The sequence below is a fragment of the Ambystoma mexicanum genome, chromosome 14 (assembly GCF_040938575.1).
Source record: "Ambystoma mexicanum isolate Mex_15411 chromosome 14, UKY_AmexF1_1, whole genome shotgun sequence".
Lineage (NCBI taxonomy): Eukaryota > Metazoa > Chordata > Amphibia > Caudata > Ambystomatidae > Ambystoma > Ambystoma mexicanum.
The window spans coordinates 663482920-663508020 of NC_090940.1; the positions used below are offsets into that span (position 1 = coordinate 663482920).

The following is a 25101-nucleotide window of genomic DNA, read 5'->3' on the forward strand; positions in this document are numbered from 1 at the left end:
GAACCCTCACCCTCAGCAGAGTAGGAACATTGTATTTCCCCTGACAGAGTCCTCACATTACCTTGATGGCCTTCTCCTCCCATGTGATATACCTAGCTAATACCGCCTCCAGGGTCAGGATCATGTAGCAGCTACCTCCTCCTGATTCTCCCAGGTAGACCTCGAGAATCCCTTATTCAGGTAGCCAGGGACGGGCTGGCGCTCTCAGATCCTAACCCTAGGGACAGACGAGCGAGGGAGGATCACCTGGGTAGGGGAGCCCGGGGTTATGCTTGGAGGAATATCCAAGTTGAGCCGCCATACTATACCGAGCAAGAAGGAAAGGCGAACGATATCCCTGAGGATTAAATCTCCCATTAAATCTCTCCTGCCTAGATCCAATGACCCCTCCGTACGGAACCAATCCCCTGTGATCTCAAACCTGCTTGCACCCAAAGATTATCTATCCCAAATCTCTGTTTTCCTGCGTCCTGCCCGAACATTCTGCACACCACAGACAACGGACTAACACCCGAGCCGCTCACCTGACATGTCCCAATGCAAGGGTCAGGCAAAGTCAGGCAGTTGACCAGAACCACGCACAACTGACAGCCCTTTCCTTTCCCCACAGGGATAAAATGTGGAGCACAAGAGCACAGAACGAGCAAAGCAGACCGCACAACGTGTGAGCTAACTCAGCACGACAGTTCAAGAGGAGAAGAAAGACGGAGCATACCGAGAGGGTGACTAGGAGAGAAGCGACCTTGCCCTTTCCGACCAAGGCCAGTGAACCCTCCGCAGAAGGAATCATAAGACCACGAACAATAGCCAACGTATGTTGCAGCGGATGTCAAATCGAACACAAGACCCCCCCTCCGCTGATAACGAAGCCGGGGAGAGAAGCTTGTCTCAGTGGTACCAACCTTGACTCCGAAGAGAAGGAAAGCCAAGCAGTTCATCACAGTCGGTGAGTCGAGGGGAGAGTTGATAAGAAACTGAACTGTGCTGAACAAAAAAAAAAGCAAGCGACTAGTTGAACTGTGAAAGCATAAAGAGCTGTTGATGGTAGAAGTGGGAAAACCAGCAACAGAGGAGTCCGGCACCACGTGGGTGCTCACTCAAGCAACTCTGGCAATTACCTGATTGTTAAAACTGCGATGACCAGAATGCCTTGTGAGAAGGCGGAAAGGGGGTCAAAGTGGTCATGCAGGAGTCTTGTAAAATCCTCTGTACAATCGAAAGTCTTTGACCAACAGATGATTGTGAAGCTAAGGGAAGTGAATCCTGCATCGTAAGGGTTGAATGGAAAAGGCACAATTGATAAAGTTACAACAGTGAACCCGACGAAGGGATGCTGACAAAAAGGGGCAAAGCCTGAAGTCCTGAAGGGGGGTGGAGATAAATACACAGACGCTTTCAGATCACGCCCGAGTCTCGCTTGCCATTTCTGTGATGGGTAGGCCGGAGAGAACTAGAAGTCCATGGAAAATGTATGACCTGGTACTGAGAGACCATGCTCTATGTAAATAGATAGGTGAGGTGATAACTAATTATTTCCAAGAAAATAAGGCCTCAGGACCTCCGCTGGGAATTGTGTAGGATGCCATGAAGGCGGTGGTTAGGGGGGAACTAATTAGCAAAACCTTGGCATACACCAGGGCAAGGCACCTCATCCAGGTAGGACTAGAACAGGACCTGAAAACAGCAGAAGAGGAACACAAGAGGGTGGGGTCGCGAGCGGCTCTGCGCTCGATGTGGATAGCGCATAAGAAATTAGAAGAACACTTGGCAGAGAGAATGGCCTAAGCAATGCTCAAAACTAGACAGTACTGTTATGCCAATGGTAACCAGGTGAATCGCCTCCTGGTGGGGAAATTGAAGAAACTCAAAAATCGTAATACAGTGCTGGCCTTACTGGATTCCAAAGGGGCGTTACAGAGAGGTGAGGCTGTTAAAAGGGATAAACTTGAAGATCAATTTAGGGCTGTCTTCCGGGCAGAGGACGGTCCAATCGATAGACAAACCAAATACCTAGAAAACATGGGTCTGTCAAGACCATCTGCAGAGGATACAGAAGCCTTGGAAACTCTGATTTCCCTGGGAGAAGTAGAATGGGCCATTAAATCTCTGAAAAATAAGACTCCAATGCAGATGGATTTACTGCCCCTTCTATAAAAGGTTCAGGTCCATTTTGGTCTCCCCCAGTGGCTCTCTTTAATTCAATTCTAGATCCAGGCAGAGGGGCTCCCTCCATGGTGGTTTCAAGCACGGTATTGATCCCTAAACCGGCTAACGATCGAACGCTATGCGACTCTTACCGTCCCATCACACTCACCAATACTGATTCAAAGATTTTCTCTACAATTCTTTCACGTAGACTGATGGAGGCTCTACCAAAGATTATTGACAGTGACCAAACTGGGTTTATCTCAGGATGCAGCACACATGATAATGTGCGGCAGGTCCTGAATATTTTGGAAGTAGGATCCTTATCGGAGGTTGATATGCGGATAATAGCACTTGATGCACATAAAGCTTTTGACAGGGTGGGATGGTTTTATCTTCAGGGGGTCGAAGAGCAAATAGGGATCGGTCCGGGCTTCATCAAATGGGTTATGGCAGTTTATAGGGAACAGTTGACCTACATCCAGGTCAGCGGGGTACTCTCCGCTAACTTGCCAATAACTATAGGCAGATCTGTCTGTTGTCCCCACTAATATTCGCTTTGAGTGTGGAGCTGCTGGCCTGCCATATTAGGAATAATGGGAACATAAGGAGAATAGAAATTAAGGGGTTAAGTTATAAGGCTTCTCTTTACGCGGATGACATTTTGCTAACTCTGCAGAATCTTTGAACCTCTCTGGGGCAGATGCTGGGAGAACTACAGGAATTTGGGAGGGTCTGAGGCTTTAAGATTAACTATGACAAATCTCATGGTCTAATTGTCTCCCTGCGACCACAAGATCTACCTCTAGTTCTCAATCTGGCTCTTATAAAATGGTCCCGGGAATCTATCCCCTACTTAGGAGTACAACTCCCCAGTAGAATCGCTGAAGTCTACAGGAGCAACTTACTGCCGCTTTTCCAAGAGCTTTCGGAGGACAAAAATCTCTTGGTTTGGCAGAATGTCTGCTGTAAAGATGTATCTCATCCCTCGGCTACTTTACCCCTGTCTGCATTATCGGTAAAGATCCCTAACTCGGAGCTAGGCACAGTGCAAGGGAAAATCCTTAAGTTCATATGGGGCAACAAACGGGCGAGAATCACAAGGGCAGCATTATTGAAACTGGTCAAATCGGGGGATTTGGGGTCCCGGATGTATTCCGTTACAATTTAGCTGCACAGTTGTCCCATGCGTTTACCTGGGCAGATGATGAGATACAGCCGAAATGGAAAACTATAGAACAATGTAAGGAACTCATGGTGGCAACAGTAAAGACAGACACAAGTGATCACAGTTCAAGGGTGTTTATTAACCTGTATAGGTTAAAACGCCTATTCTAAACCTAAATCTAAGATGGGAACAAGTTACGACCACCAAATAATAAGGCAGTCCTAGTGGCGTCTTGTCAAATAAAAGGGCCAATACTAAAATAAAAAATATTGCCAATCCTTACAACTAAATACAGAAAGAGTGTGGGATAGGGTTCACAAGAAAGAAAGAAGTTTTCACAAATGATAAGTCAAGATGTGGTAGCCAGTGGTCTCCCCTCCCCACGTTTTGAGCACGGGACAAGGCTGGACTCGTGAGCACAGCATACTCTCGAGCTTTCCCAGCACGAGACAACAGTTCCATTCTTATCTATCAGGACCTCTAGTGCTTAAGCCTCTTTTCTACAAAGAGTCTCCTGCCTCAGAGGACCTGATGTGTTCAAAATAACAAACAAAAAGCTCCTTTCCCCATGTGCGTTGGGTGATGACTTTTCGCCCCTCGGTCCCCCTCTTACAGGCTCAGACCCCTCTTGAATATCAGCCTCCCTCCGTCGGGTTGACTATGGCTTTTTCTCAAAACAATTTCACCTGTGGCATTCACAAGTCTTAATGTCTTTTTAAACGGTTCACTGTGGACTTCCCTCTGTCGGGTTCACTCTTGTCAACACACTGCACATTGGGAGTTCAGGCTTCGCCCCATTCTATCTGCATCCCTTTGTGGGGTTCACTCTTGCCAACTGTTGCCAATTGCACAGTTCTTTGTCTTTTCTCACTATGCAGAATCATCTCCCTTAGCTTTCCAATTACGTGCAGGTCAAAGACTTTCGACTGTACAGGGGGTTTTGCTAGACCCCTGTATGACCACTTTGACCTTTCCCTTGCGGCTCTTCTAGGGCCTTCTGGTGTTGGTAGTTTCAACAAATGTGGGATCAACCAGAGTCTCTCGAATGAGCACCCACGTAGTGCCAGACCCCTCTGCAGCTGCTTTTGCCATTAATGTTAATAGTTCTTTGAACTTGCCTTAATTTGCCTGTTTGTGACTCTCATTCAACACAGTTTGGTTTCTTATCGGTTCTCCCCTCGACTCACCAGCTGTGATGAACAGCTTGGCTTTTCTTGTCTCTGAAGTCAAGGATGGTACCAGGTTAGCAAATGTCTCTCCCTGTTCTGATTATCAGTGTAGGCGTGTATGTGTCTCACCTACTAGTCCCCGGGGCTCTGTCAGCCAGGGGGCTAGGACACAGCCATCTTTTTTGGAGGATCCAGTTCCTGTGGGGGGCCCAGTGCGGGAGGATCATCTTGGTGTGGCGTCTTCGGGGAGTGGGAATGGGACACCAGATGGTGAGACGCAGTATCCCCTTCCCTGTAACAACTTTGCCCCATCCTACCCGGTAGGATATTTAGGAACTCTACCCCCCTTTTACAACACAAACACTTTCTCACCGACAGCCCGCTCTAAGAAAAACAGACTAACACTCGAGCCATGTACTTGACATGTCCCAATACTATGGTCAGGCCAGGCGCGGTCAGGCAATTATCGATAATCACTCACACCTGACTTCCATTACACTTCCCCATACAGATAAAAGGCGGAGCATGATAGCACACTCTGAGTGAGGGAAAGCGCACAAGGAAACAGCCGTTTTGAGACGGCAGCTGAGCAAGAGAGGAAAGGCGGCAAAACTGAAGGGGATTGCAAGGCGGGAAATTCTCTTGACCTTTTCAACAAGGAAGCGTTACTTTCCCGAAACCTCAAGAGAAAGCGGAAGACCAGGAAACCAGGCTCAAGAATCCTGCATTGTGTATTGAGATACCCGGGCCCTCCATCGTCAATAATTAAGGCGTGGAGAATCACCAGCCAATGTGGTACCATCCTTGGCTCCAAGAACAAAGCTGCTTCAGTGAAAGCAATACAGCCGGTGAGTTGGGGAAACCGATACAATACCGGTGTGTGTTGATACAATACCGGTGTGTGTTGAAGCCAAGGTTGCAAGCAGCAACGTTGTATGGCGAGCGCTTGAACGAACATTGTTAAAACGCGTGTCATAAGAGACGCGGGTGAAGTTAAACTGCTGATGAGTGATTGAAATTTAAAGTAAGTTACAATACCTTTGACAGAGTGGTCCGGCACTGAGTGGGTGCTCCATCGAAGGTCTCTGTAAAGCAGTTGTCTTCAAACATTTTTGCCCGGGGCCCCCCTGAGCAAAATTTGGGCAGGTCGGGACCCCCCAGAAATGCCAAATGGACAGTATATATTGCACGCCGTCACCTGATCCCATCACAGTCGCTGGGCTCCCTCATCCCACTCCTACCCAGTCCCTGGTCTCTCCCCATCCCATCACACACCATAGGCTCTCCCCACTCTGCTCCCACCACTATCCCATGGTTCCCGCCCATTGTGCTCCCACCATAGTCCCTGGGTTCCCCCCATCCCGTTCCCATCACAGTCTGAGGGCCAGTGGCGGCTGGTGATTTTTTTAAGTGGAGGGGCATAACTATTTCCCCCAAAAATGCCATAGCGATCGAGCATAGTGAAGGAGCCCGAACCAATAAAGGGGATTCGGGGGGGGTTTCCCCCATGAAACTTTTTTAATTAATGGGTTAAAATGTTGCATTGTAGAGCATACTTTTAACAAAACAATTGGTAAATAGCCAAACAGTTTGCAATTGGTGCTGGGGGGCCCAGGGGGCAGGCATGACATTTTTTACTGGACATCTATGATAGATGTCCATCCCTGTCCCCTGGGCCCCACTTGGCCTAACACAATCAACATGATTATGTGTGTATGCAAGGCGCTGCACATTCATACAGCAATCACTCTATCATTCACACAAGCATCCATCACCATACACTCACTCATAGCATAAGCATACACGCATCCATACACATGTTTAAATAAAAACAATGAACATAAACGTACCTTCTGCATTGGCCTGCGTGTAGGTGCTGAAACGCCCTGCTCCAGGCTGCTCTGTCCGTATGTGCGAGGAGGCTCAGGAGCTCCCCCTCGGACATACAGACATGCAGTGCCCCAGCCAGCATTTCCAATGAGCTATGCAATGCTTGCGAAGCAAAACGACCCAGCACTTGCATGGATCAGTGGGTATGTGCGGCTAGGGAACTAAACTGAACTGTCAAAGGGAAACAGTGGGCCTCATTACGAGTCCGGCGTTAACCGTGCCTGAAATTCCGGCAGGTTACCGCCGGACTCGTATTACCATTCGGCCCTACCGGGGCATTACGACCCCAGTGACCCGGGAATTCCAGAGGCGGAATTCGGTAAATCCCCATTCCCGTTGAGTCCTATAGGACTCAACCGGAATGGAGAAGTGGAAACACCGGCACCATCTCGTGATGGTGCCGGTGTTTCCACGTCCGCCTGCAGGCGGGTGGTGGTAAAACCACCAGGTCAGACCTGGCGGGAATGACACCTCCGCCTGCAGGACTCGAGATCACCCAGTATGGAAATAACGGTGGCGGGGGGTTTACTGCCACCGTTATTTCCATTCCGGGTGACTCGTAATGAGGCCCAGTGTTTCCCTTTGACAGTTCAGCCAGCCGAGGAGCACTACATCAGCTGGAAAAAGCAGCTGAGGGAGTGCTCACTGTTTCACTGGGCTAGCTACTTAGCTCCTCCATAATGGGCGAGGAGCCACTGGGTCAAACACAAGGATCAAAGGAGACGCATGCTTTCAATGCCGAGCCCATGACAGTCACACACGTTAAAGGATCCATGATGCGAGTAGAAAGTCCTAGTACTGGCCTATAGGGCAATTCCTGTACCAAAAATGTAAAATGCTAGTGTGGGCCGGTCAAAATGGGCCACCATTTTGGCCAATGTGGACCAGTTTGATGAGTTACTTAACTATGCAGTTAGTAATTTTGACCATTGTTGCTGAATATATCACAATTTACTTACATTTTAACATGAAGCACCCCCTTGGGTACTATTGAAACAGTGGGCCTCATTACAACCCTGGCGGAAGCTGTCCCGGTAAAATGCATCCGGGTCCCGCGAATGGGCAATTAACGGGTCATGCCGAGTTAGGTGGACCTGATAATTGCCATTTTGCGGGTGCCGGTACCGGTAGATCCCCATTTCCATTTGAGACCCATAGGGCTCAATGGGAATGGGGAGCTTGGATGCACCGGCACTGTTAATAACGATGCCGGTGCATCCAACGAGCTGTGCTCGCGGGTGCCGCACGGCCTGCCAGGTCAGACCTAGTTGGCTGTCAGGCACCCGCAAGCACAACTCTTACTATGGCGGTACCGGCACCGTTGTTACCGTATCGCCATAGTTGTAACGAGGCCCAGTCTGTGACTAAAGGAATGAATATCCATTTACAACTGCAGGACACTTTTTCATTGTTGCCTGAGACCGTTTTATGCTTCAGCCCGACCATGTGAGCCACCCGTGCGCATTTCTTCCAATCTAATATATTTCATGCTGAGCTCTCAGGGCCCACCAGGGATGCACCCGCGGACCCCTGGGGGGTCGCGCCCCACAGTTTGAATACCGCTGCGTAAGGTGTCCAGCTGAGAAGCAATAACAATAGATACATTTGGTCCGAGCCTGACGGAGGGAGACCAATTGAAAGAGAACGAATATATGTGAATCGAAGTGGTCCTTCGACGGGTCAAGCAATATCCTGGACACAGTCAAAAGTCTTCGATTTTGATGAAATAGAGAAAGTTTAGAAAAGTATGTGAATTTGGTCCAAACCCTGCAGAGGGAGACCAATTGAAGGTTTTGTGTTAATGTGGGTCTGAGCCCGGCGGAGGGGGACCCGGGGTGGACAGTAAATCATCCGAGAAGCTGTATAAGTGAAAACCCTAAGAAGAAAGGAACTGTACTGTTTTTTCGTGTGGCATCAGGCCCTCTGAAATAAGAGACTCTCATTACAAGTTTGGAGGTAAATCAGAGGTAAATCCTCTGAAATACCACCAAATGGATTTACAGTCACCATCACTTGGTAAGGCAGAATTTTTGCCCGAGTACAAGTGGTCGTAGCGGTGTAAATCTCCATTTATTTTGGGTCCATTGGACCCGATGTTTTTTTTTTTACAGAATTCCCACGGCGGAATTACTACAGCAGTAACTCCACCAATTCTGCTGATTTTTTGGCATTGAGTGGCAAGATTTACCTCCAGGGTTTTGCCGGAAGTAAATCTTCCATTCAAAGCCAAAACTCATAATTTGGAGGTAACTACGTTTCCTCCAATTTTACCACTTACCGCCATACTCGTAACGAGGCCCTTTGAATGACAAAGAGACTTTGGCACAGAAGGTCCTGATGTTGAAGTCTTGAACTGAATGCTCGCTCTAGAGAAGCCAGGGAGTGTGCCAAGCTCAAGTGTGCCGCCTTGTCCCATGCTGAAAACATGGGTAAGGGAAGCCAACGGCTTGAATATCCTGACATATCATTTCTTGAACACTATTCTTTTATATAACATTGTTTCCCACTCTATTTGTATTTAGAAGCAAGGATTGGCAATAGGATTTTTAGTATAGGCCGTTTTATTTTGACAAGACACCACTAGGACTGCGTTATTATTATTTGATGGTCGTAGCTTGCTCCCATCTTTAGATTTAGGATTAGATAGGCGTTTTCAAACCCAGTTGAAGTTCAATAAACACCCTTGAACTGTGATCACTTGTGTCTGTTTTACTGTTTGATACCATGCCCTCCTTACATACCTCCCTCAAGAAAGACAGCACTGCATGTCCGGAGATTACTCAGCGTGCTGCTGGCATGGGTGTTCAGAGGAGGGCTCTCTCTATCATATGGTGTGGACATTTAAGAAGGTGGTTATATTCTGGAAGGAGGTTCTGTCCAAAATGAAAGATATTACGGGACTGATGCTGCCTATGGACCCCGGGGTGTTGTTATTGGGGGACACAGGCAATGGGGTATTCCCCTTAACAGGGCATATGTCTACATTAATAGGTCATCTACTTCTATCGGCTAAGTTGACTATAGTCTGAAATTGGAAATCTGTAGAGGGCCCAGTGATCCAGATGTGGTGGGTAAAGATATGGGATACTCTGGTGGCTGAGAAAATTACTGCCCTGTATGAGGGGAGATACGCCAAATACGTTGCCATAAGGACACCCTTCATCGAATTTGCGGACAAGTACTCATTCCAATGTTGTAAATATGACTGTTGGGGTTTTATGGTTTAGTTTCAATACAAATGTTCTGCTGCATTTTCAACCATGAGGTTCCATAACCATAAAAACACAATTTCACCCACTCCACATTTTCAGCTCAGGATGAAATAGAACTGCTTACCCATTGCGGGGCTATTCCCTCAATACTTTAAACTGAAAACCGCACTGGAAGATGTGCGCAAGATGGAGGATATCCAACCTTTATCCGGTGAGTAACCAGCATGTGAGCATTGATGAGAAGCACAAGCCCCACCAGGAAGTCTTATCAGGAGTTGCGTGGAGGGCGGCAGAGCTCCAGAGGTGAAAAGGCTCCCTTACATAAATGGCACCTTTAAAATAATTAAATCACAAATCTACTATTGCGCTGTACACTACCCCAGTCTCTTTCTATCCCTTATACATGAATGTCAGAAGGTTAACTCTTCTCATAGAAACAGTGCTCAAAGAGTCAGAAAATCGGGGCCAGTGCAGTTCTGGGACTAATACACGATACGTGCATCCCACATTAACTCTGACAAATGCTTTGTTGTTGAATTTTCCCTATGAAAGACCCTGCACATACATAGAATTGCCCCCACCCTTTGTATTTGTATTTGTTTATTTATTTATTTATATAGCTCGCCGGGCCCTAGGGCATCAAGGTGCTGAGCAAGAATTCGGTTACAGTCAGGACAAATAGAGACAATTTACAGATCCAGGTCAGGTGTAGGGTACAGGAGAGACAAAAACAAGGCAAATTGCAGTAGAGTGCAGGTGAGGGAGGGTAACAGAGGGATAGGGAAACAATAAAGGATATCTATACATAATATACATTATCGACATAGCTTGGCGGACAGTGTAGGGTTTGATGGGAAAGTTAGATCATTGGTCATGTGCTAGCAGCCATTGTTTGACATTGGTTTTGAAAGACTGGAGGGAGGGCACGGCTCTGAAGTTGTCCGGGAGTGAGTTCCACCATTGAGCTGCCTTAACTGGGAAACTAGCGCGCCAGTCATTTTGAGTTTGAAGTTGGGTATTTTTAGGTTGTTGGAATGAGCCGTTCTAATGGGTCTCTTGGCGGTGTGTCTGGTGAATCTATCTGTCAGGTAGTTAGGGGCCTTGTTGGAGAGGCATTTATGTGTGGTATTAAGTGCTTTGAGTTTAATTCTGTCGTTTATGGAAAGCCATTTGATGGCGCGTCTTTTATGTGAGATGTGATGGGACGTAGGTATGCCTAAGGCTGATCTTAAGGTGTTATTTCGGAGTGTTTGTAGTTTGTTAGTATTACGTTTGTTTGTGCCCAAGTATAATGCGTTGCAGTAATCCAAGCGGGATAGAATAAGAGCACAAGCTACGGTTGTGCAATTCTCCACCGATAGGTATGGTTTGCATGCGTATATCAGTTTGCAGGTGTAACTAGTGGCTGATGCTGTAGCGTTTACTTGCTTATAAGGTTAAGTGCTGAATCCAAGTAAAATCCGAAGGTTTTTACCTGGTTAGTGACCTTGATTTTGATGCCATCGATGGTGATGTGGCTGTAGAGGGAGGAGAGTTTGTTTAGATTGCTGGCTGATCCAATGATTAAAAGCTCTGTTTTTTCGTCATTGAGGCATAGGCCATGTGTCACTATCCAGGTCTGTACAATAAGGTACATTTTGTTAATTAGTTCCACATCTTTGACATAATCCCCTTGAATGGGGATGAGGGCCTGGGTGTCGTCCGCATAGTTGGTATATGAGACACCCAGTTTGTCGAGTATGTCAAAGAGCGGCTTTGTAAATATATTGTACAATGTAGGGGAGACACATGAGCCTTGAGGTACGCCACAAGTGATAGGAGCTGGATCGGCAGCTGATAGTGGTGAGAAAACCCTGATAGATCTATTATCTAGGAAGGAGTTTATCCACATGGTGGCTTCCTTTGAAAAGTGAGCAGCTGATTTGCGGTGGTTGCACAAGACTTTGTGGTCAACCAAGTCGAATGCTGCCGATAGGTCTAGGATGAGGAGGATAGATGCTTCTTCCTGTGTCTTTTCTGTCATCGCGTTGGTTCTTCAGGTCAAGGAGGGCGGTTTCGCTCCCATGCCCTGGCCTGAAACCTGATTGTCTAGTGCCTAATAAATTGTTTATCTCCAGGTAGGATTGGATCTGGAGGTAGGCAGCGTGGTCAAGTATCTTAAGGAGGAATGGGACAGTTGTGATTGGCCTATAGTTGGTGGAGATGCTGGGGTATAAGTTAGTTTTTTTTTAAATAATGGTAGTGCCCAAGCGTCCTTGAGATTGGTGGGGACTGAGCAGCATTTGAAAGATGAGTTTATGAAGGTGGTGATAAATGAAGTTAGGTCTTTAGCTGCCTCCTTAATGATAGGAGCGGGACAAGTATCTCAGAGGCACCGGGAAGGTTTGAGGGATAGATCATGTCTAGTGTCTCACGATTGGAGATGGCTCTGAATTTAAACTTACTGTCAGGTTAGGTTTGGTTATTTGTGATTTCTTTCAGGATGGCTTCTTGGGTGTCTAATGCTATTCTATGTAGGGTGGATTTTTTTGTGGTGATCTTATCTTGGAGCATGGCAATTTTGTTGCATAGGGCGTTTTGGATGTCTGTACACCAGGTTTTGTTTTTGATACAGGTGTCATTGGGTGCAATGGGAGATTCTAGTTCTCTTAATATAGAGAACATTTATCAGGTATTGGAGTTGGCTTTTTTGATTCTTTCATTGAAGGATTCTTTATTAGTTCAGATAATTTCACTTTTATATTTAGCTGTGAGTGAGGTGAGGAGTTGTTTGTTCAGGTCGGTTTGGTTGTTTTTCCAACAGGTTTCTGCCCTCCTTTTTTCTAACCGTAAGGCTTTCAGGCTGGGGGTGAACCAAGAGTTCAGGTGGGGTTGGGGTTTCTCTTTCCTCATTTTTAGTGGAGCAATGATGTTGATGGCTGAGTTAATAGTGTTGTTGTACAGGTCTACCAAGTCGGTAGGGTCTGAAGGTAGATGATTAGGGTTGGTTATAGTGTGGAGAAGTGGTAGGAGGTTTGTCGTTGTTATATTCTTTTTACATCTGGTTAGGGCCTGAGGGACCATAGGTTTGGGTGAATTAGAGGGTAGGCTGTCTTGGATTGTGAATGAGATCAAGTAGTGATCTGTCCATACGCAAGGTTCAATAGAGGATATACTTGATGAGCAGTTAATGTCTGCAAGCCCATCTAACATGCGGCCTTTAATGTGGGTAGGCTTGTTAATCCTGATTGGGAGTCCTGCTTCATTGATAGTATTCGCAAGAGTGGTGGCATTAAGGTCACAAGGATCATTTAGTCCTAAATTGAAGTCTCCCAATAAGATTATTTCGGAGCCAGGTTTGGTGTTGGTGGATAGCAGGGACATACGGTCTTCTTCGAAGGATCCTAATGGACCAGGTGGTCAGTAAATCAGGTGTAAAGAGATGGTACAAGAGGGAGATAAGGCCAACTTAATTGAGAGTAGCTCAGCTGGGGCGCAGAGTTTACATTTTGTTTCTCGAATGGATAGGTTAGTCTTACATATAAATGCTAGTCCACCTCCTTTGGACGTTCCTCTGACACGCCTGATGATGGTGAAGTAAGTTGGTAGGGACAGCTAGTAGGAGGGCCAGTCCTGCTGCTTTATGCAGCCAGGTTTCGGTGACTGCTAGGAAGACTAGCTGGTTAGATAAAATAATGTATGCGATCTCTGTGGCGTGGTCCACGAGGGATCTGACATTAATAAGATAAGAGCGCCTTTGATTAGGTGGAGCTCTATTTTGGTATTTTTGTTCATAGGTGCTGTGTTAGGCTGATCTGGGCTCAGCCCTTTAGTAGGAGTGAGTTTAGGGTTTGGGGTGTTGGGTTTGCAAAGCCTATGTGATAGCTGAGTATGTTCGTCTGAAGTGGTGGAGGAGGGTGCAGTGAGTCTAGATCTAAGTCTGTGGTTTCTCAGCTATGTGGGACAGGGCTGGCCGGGTCCATTGGGTGGGTGTTAGTTCAGGTATGTGGGGAGGTCAACCTTAGTGGGGTGGGCTTCCTTCTGTGTCCAGCCTAAAGGTGGTAAGAAGCATGTGGGCTTGATAAAGCTGGAGTGGGGTAGTGTTTTACAGCGTTTGGATCAAAGCAGAGCCAGAGAAGGAGAAAGCTATTCAAGGTTGCAGCTGAATCATGGAACCCAGATAAAAAGTCAAAGGGAGAAACCAAGGAGAAAAGTACCCTTGACATGCTTTCAATTATACATTCATGCACATATGTGAATTGCAAATTGCATGGTCTGTTTATTAGCTTTCTTGTAACTTTCTAGAATTCTTCTCCACGCTGCATCCTGCTACATACCTAGAATATATTACTTTAGCTGTTCAAATCAAGTCACGAGAAGCCACACTTTGCATAAAGCATGACAAAACCCAAAATATAGGTGTTTTATCATTCCCTCATGAGCACATAATTGCAAATAGGAGTCTCCTCAAAATGGGGCAGAAGGGTGCCTAGGATACAAAGCTGCAACTGTGTTAAGTATTTTCTATGTATTTTCAGCATTCTCTTGCTTAGCCACGAAACTTTGGAACTCCTTCCTGTGAGAAACCAAAGGGTGTCTCACGGACAAATCCCTTGGGATCTGTCATCCAGGTGGCCAGGACACGGCCATCGCTCTTGGATCCAGTTCCTAGGGGTGGACCAGTGCGAGTGGAACACCCGGTTGAGGGGCCCCTAGGGAGTGGTACACTTGATGGAGAGACGCAGTATCCCCTTCCCGATTATCCCTTCACCCCTTCTTATTCCAGGTGTTATTTGACTTTACCCCCACCCTTTCCTACACAAACACGACTACAGGGACTAAGCGCTCTGGGAAAAGACAGACTTACACCCAGCCCTTCCATGCAGCATGTCCCAACATTGGAGTCAGGCAAATTCAGGCAATTAACCTTAACAACTCACACATGATTCCCGTTACCCTTCCGTGCACGGATAAAAAGCGGAGCATGAGAGCACACTATGAGCAGCAGGGCAGCAAGCGAGGCGAGGATCGAAGCAGAGCCAGAGAAGGAGAAAGCTATTCGAGGCTGCAGCTGAATCGTGGAAGCCAGATGAAAAGTCAAAGGGAGAAACCAAGGAGAAAAGTACCCTTGACCTGTTTGACAAACGTTAGCTGGGCTGTTGAAGACTCGGAGACAGCATGTGTGTGGTGAAGAAGAAAGGCCTCAAGATCCTATAAGGTGCCTCCGAGATACCAGGGGCCCTCCTCCCTGACTGGACGAGCCGGGGGAGAAGTGCAGTCGCTGTGGTAACACCCTCAACTCCATGATCAAAGCCGCAAGCCGAAACCTTGCATACAGCCGGTGAGTTGAAGGCAACTGTGTGAACCGGGCTGCGTATGAGCGAAGGTTGCGGGTGGCAACAATGTGTCATATAAGGCGTTTGATGAAAGACGCAAGTAAAAGGAGAAAGCCAATAAATGTTTTCTTTGAACCTTTAAGAAGTGAACATTCAATACTAAGTAGCAGAGTGATGCAGCACCGCGTGGGTTCCCAGTCAAAAGATCTCTGCCGGAAAGTATCTTGCGAACTAAACAATTGAGATTAGATTGAACTTTTTGATATGATTGAACTTTTGAGATCGGATGAAAAGGAATAAAGTCGTCAGGCAAGGGTAACAGTCAAATCCCCTGCTCAGTCAAAAGTTTTCAGTTCTGTTACATCAAGAGAAGGAAGTTGTTGAAGTGTCAGGTCTGAGCCCAATCGAAGGGGACCTATCGTGATAAAAGAGTAAGGGGAAGCCAAGCCCGGCTGAGGGAGATTCCATTGTGAAACAAAAAGGGAAGAAACGGTCCGAGCCCGACTGAGGGAGACTGAAAGAAGTGAACTCTGATTTTTATTATTTTCGTTGTGCTGATCCAGCCACTGTGGAAGAAAGAGACTTGACAAAGTATAGAGAGACGCTATGATGAAAGACTGATGTATCCTTAAGACTGCCTCCTCCTGCCAGAGAAGTTGGTGTACTCCAAGTGCCATATTGTTCTGCCTTGTCCCGTGCTAAAATGTGGGGAAGGGGAAGCTATAGTTCAGCAATCCTGAACTACCATACCACATGGACCTTTTGTTTATCTTACACTGTTTTCTTTATACATTGCAACACCCTACACCCTTTTGTTCTGTACAGTAATGTTTGGCAATAGGTTTTTTAATACAGGCCCTTTTTATTTGACAAAACATGACTAGGACCGTGTTTTCCTTTGTTTTGATGGTCGTAGCTTGCTCCCATTGCTAGAACATAGGTTTAGATGGGCGCTTTTCCAAGCCAATAACAGTTCAATAAACACCCTACAACTACATCATTTGTATCTGTCGTATGTGTGATACCATGTCTTCCTTACACTCCACAGAGAAATACGAACCGTGAAGGACCATCTAAAATTCAGAAAACTTCTAAAAACCTGGCTCTACAACTCAGAACGGGACAAAAACGAATGAACAAAGGCCCATGAAATGAACACGCAGCTGAAAACGACAGGGCAATAGGCCGGAGTGGAGTGCAGGGAAGTAGAGAGGTATCTGAATGAGAGGGAGACACAGATGTACCCGTTCCCATAGAGGGTGGTCAAACTGGAAAGTGGGTCTGACTTAATTAGGCCACAGAGAGGGGGCATTGGATGAAAAAAGGGGAGAGAGAAGTGCCCCAAAGTCAGAACTGAGGGACCAAGGGGTGTGAGAAACCTGAGGGTATTCTAACAAGTAGACCCTGCAAATCCCTTATTCAGGTGGCCTGGGAAGGGCTGGCGTGCTCAGATCCCACCACTGGGGGCGGACGAACGAGGGAGGATCACCTGGGTAGGAGAGCCTAAGGTTGTGCTCGGGGGAAAACCCCAAGTGACATGCAGTATTCCATCGGGGAGGAAGAGGACAAAGAGGACGAAGTCCTTGAGACCTTTATAGACTGTTCCAACTCAACCTCCTTTCCGCCCAAAGAATCTCTCTTACCCAAAACCAGAAACCCCTCTGCATCTGGCAAAACCAATACAAAAATCACACCCCGCTGCACTAGGACACTACATCTCCCAGAATCCCTGTTTTTCCGGCCATGTATCCGAATACTCCCAGTCAATTTTCTTCAGGGCCTACTGATTATTATTTCCCAAATTACCAGTCTACTTTGACAAAATACCACCATCCCCTCTATTCCTTTCACAAACCCTACCAAACTCACCTTTCCAAATTCACCTAACCCCCTAAAACGAAGAATATAATTCCATTTAACACCTTTCCCTATCCTACCCCGTAGCATACTTAGCAACTCTAACCTCCTCCTTTTCTAACACAAACACTTTCCCATACCATGAAAAACAATGAACTAACAACAGAGCCGTTTACCTGACATGTCCCAACACAAGGGTCAGGCAAAGTCAGGCAATTGAGCAGAACCACACACACCCGACGGCCCTTTCCTTTACCCACAGGGATAAAAGTGGAGCACAAGAGCACACCACGAGCAAGGCAGACTGCACAACGAGAGAGCTATCCCAGGGCGGCAGTTCAAGAGGAGGAGTAATTGGAAAGCTAAGGGAGATGAATCCTGCATAGTGAGAAAAGAGTAAGAACTGTCAGGTTGGCAAGAGTGAACCCGACGAAGGGATGTCCACAGTGAACTGTTTAAAAAGATATTAAGACTAATGAATGCGAAAGGTGAAATTGTTTTGGATGTCACAGACATAGTGAACCCGACAGAGGGAGGCTAACAAATCAAGAAGGGTCTGAGACCAGAAGAGGGGGATCCAAGGGTGAAACGCTGTCAACCAAAGATTGGTGAATGCAAAAGGAGAAAGCGGGTGAATGAGAGCCGTAGTGAACCCAACAGAGGGAGGCTGCTATTCGAGAAGGGTCTGAACCGGGAAGAGGGGGGGATCCAGGGTTGAACAGATAACACCCACCGACACGTGAAGGTAACAGACCAAGTTGTTTGAATACAAACCATAGTGAACCCCGACAGAGGGAGGCTGAGATTCGAGAGGGGTCTGAGCCCAGAAGAGGTGGACACAGGAGTGAAGAATTATCACCCCAAGTACAATCAGAAAGTAACTTTTGTTTGTTATTTTGAACATGGCAGGCCCTCGGAAGCAAGATATTGAACCACCAAAAGTCCAAATATCACTAGAAACATTTTGGTGGATCTGAGCCCGGAAAAGGGTGATCCAGGGTTGAAAAGTCATCACCCAATGTACATTTGGAAAGCAACGTTTTGTTTGTTATTTTGAACACATCAGGTCCTCGGAGGTAAGAGACTTTCTGTAGAAAAGAGACTTAATCACTGAAGGTCCTGGTAGTTGAAAACAGAACTGTTGTCTCGTGCTGGGAATGCTTGAGAGTGTGCTCTGCTCAGGAGACCCACCTTGTCCCATGCTCAAAACATGGGGAAGGGAGATCCCCGGCTACCACATCCCGATTTATCATTTGTGAAAACGTCTTTCTTTCTTGTGAATCATATACCACACTCTTTTTGTATTTAGTTGTAAGGATTGGCATTTTTTTTGTTTAGGCCCTTTTATTGGACAAGACGCCACCATGACTGTCTTATTATTTGATTGATGGTCGTAATTTGTTCCTATCTTAGATTTAGGTTTAGATTAGGCATTTTTCCACCCTGCATTTACAGTTTAATAAACACCCTTGAACTGTGATCACTTGTGTCTGTCTTTACTGTTGCCACCATGATGTTCCTCACAGTGGCAATGGTACAACAACCCTCCTGTGGGAGCCCATGGGAGTGGTGGTTGCTGCACACTAGGATAAAGGGATGTGGGCAGCAATGTGTCTGAACACTAGGGGTGGAGAGGGTGCTGCCACTGAATAGCCCTGTTGAGGACCCACACCTCTGCGCACAACATAGAAGTGGCAACTGTAGCACACCAGAAGGTACGATAGGGAAAGGGACATGTGCTGCAGGCAGTCAAAATGGAGAGGGTAAGATAGGGTACTGCCACTAACCAACCCTACTAAAAAAAAAAAAATCTTTCTGCATACACTGCTCAAACTCTGACTTAAACACAACCATATTTCTACAGCACAATAAACCGCACACACTTCACTACACCACAACAATTAAACAAACCACACATAGCCTCACGCAACAGCACATGGCGGCAACCAACCAGAAAACACACCTAGGCTCAGTGAACGGTGTAAACCAGATTGAAGCTGCCAAAAGCAAATTGCAGCTCCCTGGCTCTTTTCTTCTGCTCGGTCCTACTAACTTATCCCACCACCTTGCCCCATTGCTTCACAGATCCGCCAGAGCACCAAGAAACCACGCAGGTGGCAACAGTGCATGGTACAAGAACCTTTAACATAACATAGCATACATAGATAGCCTAGATAGTTCTGGCTAGCTCTGTGCTCACTGGAGCAATACAATGCCTGTAAACTCGTCTCACTGGAGCGAAAAAATGCCTGGATTATGGGTTTTGTCTTCCATTATGTAAGCGTGGCTCCTTGGTCCATATGGATTCCAAGGCAGGTCAAATTAAGTGACAAATTTGAAAAAAAAAAATCACATAAGCTACCATGTTTTAAACACATATACTGTTCCAATTGGAACATTTTAACTTACCTGCCACAAGCCATGTGGTGTTGCTCGGGCATTCCAACTCCCAGAACAAGGATACAATACATTTGTGCAAAGTGCTTCTTTGCTAATTCTGTCCGGGTTGCTATGCCAGCAACCGCTTGCATTTCGAACTTGCTTAGGTTCCTGAAAACAATGGGATAAAACGCTGTTAGAAAAAACGACACATTCATAAACAAAATTCTATTTTCTTCAATCTCTTGTTTAAGTTACCAATGTATTAATGAGAAGTAATCAACGAAATTATGAGGACCAAAAACCAGTTTTAACACAGTGCAATTATTATTATTATTATTATTATATTTATTAAGCGGAAACCTGGCTTCGAGAAGCAACAGAGTGCTTTACAGAGGTATGCAACAATACAAATACATAACGGAGCACTTTTCAGAGGCATACAACAGTTGTGAAGGCATCATGAAGCAAGACACATACAACAGATTCCAAATTCAAAACAAACACTTTTATTCACTTAAATGTCAAGATTGAAAAAGGCCTAACTTGCCCTATGCTAAGGTGCTAGGTCCCTACCAAAATGAAACTAGGGAAAGTTTGAGTCAAAGAGTTCAACTTAAGAATCTGTCTGTGTCAAAAACCTTTACCTGCCCTCAAAACTAATCTATACAATGTGTAGGGATGTCAGCAACCAAAAGAAACAGTGTCCAACATAATGTGCCGAGCTTCTTCCAGCTCACAGCTTCCTTTTTAGCTCCCTTCCCCAAGTATAAAACAGTTCCAACAAAACTCTCAAAATTACCTTTGTTAAGTTCAGGATGATACAGTTTTAGCCAATACTCAGGGTTCCCTTCCAAAGTTCAGAGTAACACAGTTCCAAACACAATAGAACCTAGAGCCTCCATCCCCAAGGCAGTAAATGTTTCAAGTCTCAGGTTTCCCTTCCCCAAGACTTAGTTTCAGTCCCCCTTTTACAGGGTCTCAACAGGTATGATCCTATGGAATCTGTGTTGGGCAAAGCTCCCATATTCCCAGAGTAAATCTTTGTATCAATTTTTAGTCCTGGTAAAATTAGTGGAAAATGGTTATCCACTTCAAAGCCTTTGAGATTTTGATTTGCGCCATTACGCTTTTATATGATAAGCTTGCTTTTAAAATATGTACTGACCCTCAGCACTCTGGGCATTTTTCCACTGTATTTTAAGATGTGTTTTTTGATGAAATGTATAAATTGTTATGAAATGTGTTTCTTTTATTGCTGAATTTGTGTAAGGTTTTAACTTGTTTTAAAACTGTATCGCACAATAAAAAGAAACTTAGTTTCAGTATCACAAAAATATCCTTTGTCTTCTTACGCTACTTTGCCACAGATGTGCCCTCTTTTTATGGTTGGTTTTCATTTGACTATCTTGACCTTGAAGGGATTAATCTTCAGGGTTCCAGTTAATTCGGCTTTGAGGGTATATTTCTGTCATATGTAGTTTTCACACAATTTGGTATTGAACATGCCTCTCTTTGGTTCAATGTTATAATTCCATTCACTTTAGAATTCAGCATACAGTGGTTTTACTTGGATTTAAAGTTCTGTTCACTTCTGAACTCAATATGTAATAATTCTGCTTATTTGTAAGGTTTTCATTCAGATCGGTATTAAATAGACATGGGTTGTATTCGTAACACACTTTTAACTCAATCCGCTGTTTAATATTCTTTTAGTTTGCTTTAAATGAAATGGCCAGCACTCAGAGAATTTCTAAAACATGTTTCCTTAAACAAGCAACCACTCCAATACAAAGTATTACTGATAGTTCAATAGATGACAACGGTTTAAATCAGAGACCTTCAAAACCGTGTTTCCTCAAACACGCGACCACTCTGATACAATGTATTTCTTTGGAATAGAAAAGTTCAAATGCTCACGCGCCAGGTTTCTCACTTGTTAGAAACTCACTGGTCACGTTCACAGCTTTCCCAGCAGCGCAGATCACACAGCCTTCTGCTTTTCAGGTCAGGGGTCCAACTCCTGCCCCTCAGGCACTCCTGTGTTGTCCTCTGAACACAGGGAAAAGGGACAGCCTCACCAACAGCAACCTTTGTAACATTCAGTCTGCTCCATGGAGCATTAGCTCCCACGCCAAGCTTCCATAGACCGATTCTCTCTGAAGACCGTAGGGTCTTGGCATACTTCTCAGATAAGATTCCCTGCTGCTTGCATCGGCCTTCCTGCCGATCTTCCTGTCGCTCTCTTTGTTGCTGGGCTGGTCTCCTTTTATACACCTGCAGCCCCTTGACAGGCTGCAGGTGTGGATGTCCAATTAGCCCTGCCTGACCACCATCAACTGGACAAGACTGACCCTTGGAGTTCTTAGCATGCATCTTCCTCGTCCCAGTATCAGAGTGGTAAAAAGAGTATATTCTTTATTGCTCTTAGTTGCCTCTTCTTCGCCCCAGTTTTCTTTTTTTTTTAACTTTTATTTATTTAGCTTGGCAGCAAAGGAACAGGTGAGCAACATACAAGGCAGGTACAATACAGTAACAGTATAGATCATACAGGTACACAGAGCCAGCTTACAACTTGATTATGCACTTGGGGGGTATGTACAGAGTGGGTGCGGGAATGAGAGACAGCAGTTCAGGTGGGGGACAGGGAGGGGGAGGGGAAGGGGCTGGAGATGCAGTCTCTGACGAAGTATCCATAGCACACATATAGGATCGAAATTTGAGCCAAATGTCTATGGGTCTCAAATGAGTTGGCTGTAATAGGGTCCAGGATTCTTCGGTGTCTGAGGCCCAAGTGACCGCTCTAAGCCACTGCGCATGAGTGGATGATGTAGGTCGAAGCCAACAGAGTAGGATGAACTGTACTGCGAGTAGCATGCAGAGGCCGGCCAGTTTTTTGGAATCTAGGCGGAGTTCAGGAAAGTCATGGAAGAGACACCTCATTGGGGATGGAATGACAGGGTGTCGAGAATGTTTGACATGGTAGAGAATACCGAACTCCAGAACTGGGGAAGGCGGGGACAGGACCAGATCATGTGAATATAGTCAGCGGTATCATAGCCACATCTGGGACATCTTGGGGAGTGGTCCTTAAGCATGTGATGGAGTCTGTTCGGGGTGTAGTGGTATCTGTGGAGCACCTTAAACTGAATTAATTTGAAACGGGATTTCAAGGATACCCCGGTTATGCGTGCGCACATATGGGCCCAGTGTTCATCGGTCATTTCCAACCCGAGATCGTTTTCCCATGTGTGTTTCAATTTGGTAAACACAGGGGTGGATCTAGTTTGGATCATGGTATAGAGTCTGGATACTTTACCCCTCGTGGGCGTGGGAGAGGTTAACTCTGTAATGGCGGAATCATCTGGTGGTATTGCTGGAGAATTTGCTGGGGTATTTGCGTTTAAGGGTTTTCCGGTGAGACGAGTACTGGAGCCATATAGACAGTCTCCGTCTCAGGGACAGTTTGAGGTCTGGCCACTCAATGAAGTTGCCTTGTTCAAAGATGTCTCAGATCAACTCGTATCCCGCCTCGGCCCATCGCCGCACTATGAACGGTGGTACATGTGGGACCCCCGGGAGGAAGTTCCAAAGTGGGAGGTTACCATGGAAAGGGTGGGCGGTACCTAGTAATTTCCATGTTTTGGTTAGGGCCAGGGACGTGCAAGCCACCAGGTTAAGTGAATGAGGGATAATCGGCATGGGTTTGATATCTAGGGAACGAATGTCCCAGTCACTAACCGTCAGTTTTTCGAGCCTGACATGTGGAGGGGGTCCAATGTGTTAAACCAATGTGACGTGTATTGGATTTGCGCCACCAGCCAGTATTTGAGGAAGTCATGAGCACCGAAAGTGCCTCCTTCCACTGGAGTGGACAAGGTCCCGAGTTTAAGACGGACCGCACCTGAGTGCCACAAAAAGGTGTTGAGCGTGCAGGTCAATGTTCGGAAGAACTCTTCACCTGGCCATAGAGGGGTGTTAGTGAACCTATACAGGAGTTGGGGCAACACTATCATCTTCAGTATCCCTATCCTGCCTGCAAGAGAAATCGGTAGTCTACTCCAGCCCAGTGCCTTTGTTGCAAGGTTTGTGAGGTATTTTTGGTAGTTTTCATCAAAGACTAAGTCAAGGTGGTGAGCTATTTCTATTCCCAGATAGGTGAATTTTGACTGAGCCCATGCAAACCCCAGGGTATTAGGAGTGGGACGCGTGCAGTCTGTGAGCGGAAAGAGGGTGGATTTAGAGCAATTCACTTTAAGTCCGGAAATGTGTCCGAAGTGGATCACGTCTTCCAGTATCGGAGCCAAATTGGTAGAGGGTGAGCGGATGAAGAGAAGTGCATCGTCGGCATACAAGGACGCTATATCAGACTGGCCTTCAGTACGTAGGCCTCTATGTGCATGGGATTGTCGTAGCATGTCCGCAAATGGTTCCATCGCTATTGCGAAGATCAGGGGGGAGAATGGGCAACCCTGCCTCGTCCCTCTAGCAATACGGAAAAGGGGGGAGCATCGGTCCTCAGTGCGGACCCTGGCTACTGGATCGGTGTATAGCAGTCTAAGCCAGGAAAGAAAGGAGGGGCCGAATTTGCACTTTTCAAGAACCCGCCAGAGGTAATTCCATGACACAGAGTCGAACGCTTTTTGCATAATCAAGTGTGGCGGCTACTGCATGAGTATTTGGGTGTATTCTGCTAATTATATTGAAGAGGCGCCTCAGATTCAAGGAGGTGGAGCGACTTGGAATAAAGCCAGCTTGGTCGAGGTGAATGATGTGGGGCATGTAGGGGGATAGGCGTAGTGCTAATAGTTTGGCGTAAATTTTGACATCGCAGTTAATGTGCGAAAGTGGACGGTACGATCCGCATTGTGTGGGGGGCTTGCCAGGTTTGAGTAAGACAGTTATTGTGGCTTCACGGAGAGAAGGGGGGAATTTGCCTGCCTCCACCAATTCCTCCCTGAGGGCTATTAGACGGGGGAGTAGGAGCGATTTGTAGCGTTTATAGAATTCAATTGGGATGCCATCTGAGCCTGGGGATTTCCCTGAGGAAAGTGAGGCTATGGCATCTGAGAAATCTTCAGCGGTAAATGAAGAGTCAAGAGAGCCAGTGGTTTCGGGGGAGAGTATCGAGAGGGGTAGGGCATCAAGGTAGGAGTCAATCTCCGGTAGCGGGGCACTGTCTGCATTGGCATATAGGGATTCATAAAAGGAGAGGAATTCGGAGTGGATATCATGCGATGAGGTGGCTAGGGAGCCGTCAGGCCTTTCCACCCCGGGAATGTGTGGGGTGCCAAGCTCGCGTCGGAGAAGCCTAGCCAGGAAGTGGCCTGGACGTTCACCCTCTCCATATTTCCTCGCGAGGCCAGGATTGTCCAAGAATTTCATCTCGCGATCCGCCAGTGAGCGAAACATGTCGAGTTCTGCACGTATGGATGCTAGGGTTGCAGGGGTTTGGTGTAAGGAGCATTGGGTTTCTAGAGTTGATAGTGTGGACTCACTTTCTGCGATATTCTTGCGAATTGTTTTAAGGATGCCATTTTCCTTTGAGAGTGCTACGCCCCTGATATAGGCTTTAAAAGATTCCCATAGGGTGGCCTGCAAGGATACTGAATCAGTGTTTATTTCAAAGAACTCTTCGATGGCCGTCTCCAATTCGGAGCTAAATACAGGGTGACGGAGGGAGTGAGGTTTCATTCTCCAGTGTCTAGTCCGATCGCGGTCTGGGCCCCAGCAAAGGGTAATAGTCACTGGTGAATGGTCAGAGAGGGTTCTGGGAAGGATCATTAGACGAGTCACGTTTAGTAGAAGGAATAGGAGCGGGAGTCGGGGTAAAGAAGCCTCCATGCATCGACCAGTCAAGTCGGGGGAGAGACGACAATGTAGCGTAGGCTGCTTTGGTAAATTGGCAGGATCTGGAGCCGGATCTGTCGAGGTCCACGTAAAAAATTGTATTAAAGTCACCCCCC

At 46.4% G+C, this 25101-nt stretch overlaps 1 protein-coding gene across 5 annotated transcripts in view; it reads right to left on the bottom strand.

Annotated features, from left to right (window-relative positions):
• The window catches only part of PPP1R36 (protein phosphatase 1 regulatory subunit 36), a 383705-nt gene that overhangs the window by 226827 nt on the left and 131777 nt on the right, over nt 1-25101 (bottom strand). For all 5 annotated transcript variants that reach the window (XM_069638208.1, XM_069638211.1, XM_069638210.1 and 2 more), the window contains one exon: nt 19166-19306. In XM_069638208.1, the coding sequence (XP_069494309.1) occupies nt 19166-19306 (141 nt within the window). The remainder of the gene's footprint in view (nt 1-19165; nt 19307-25101) is intronic.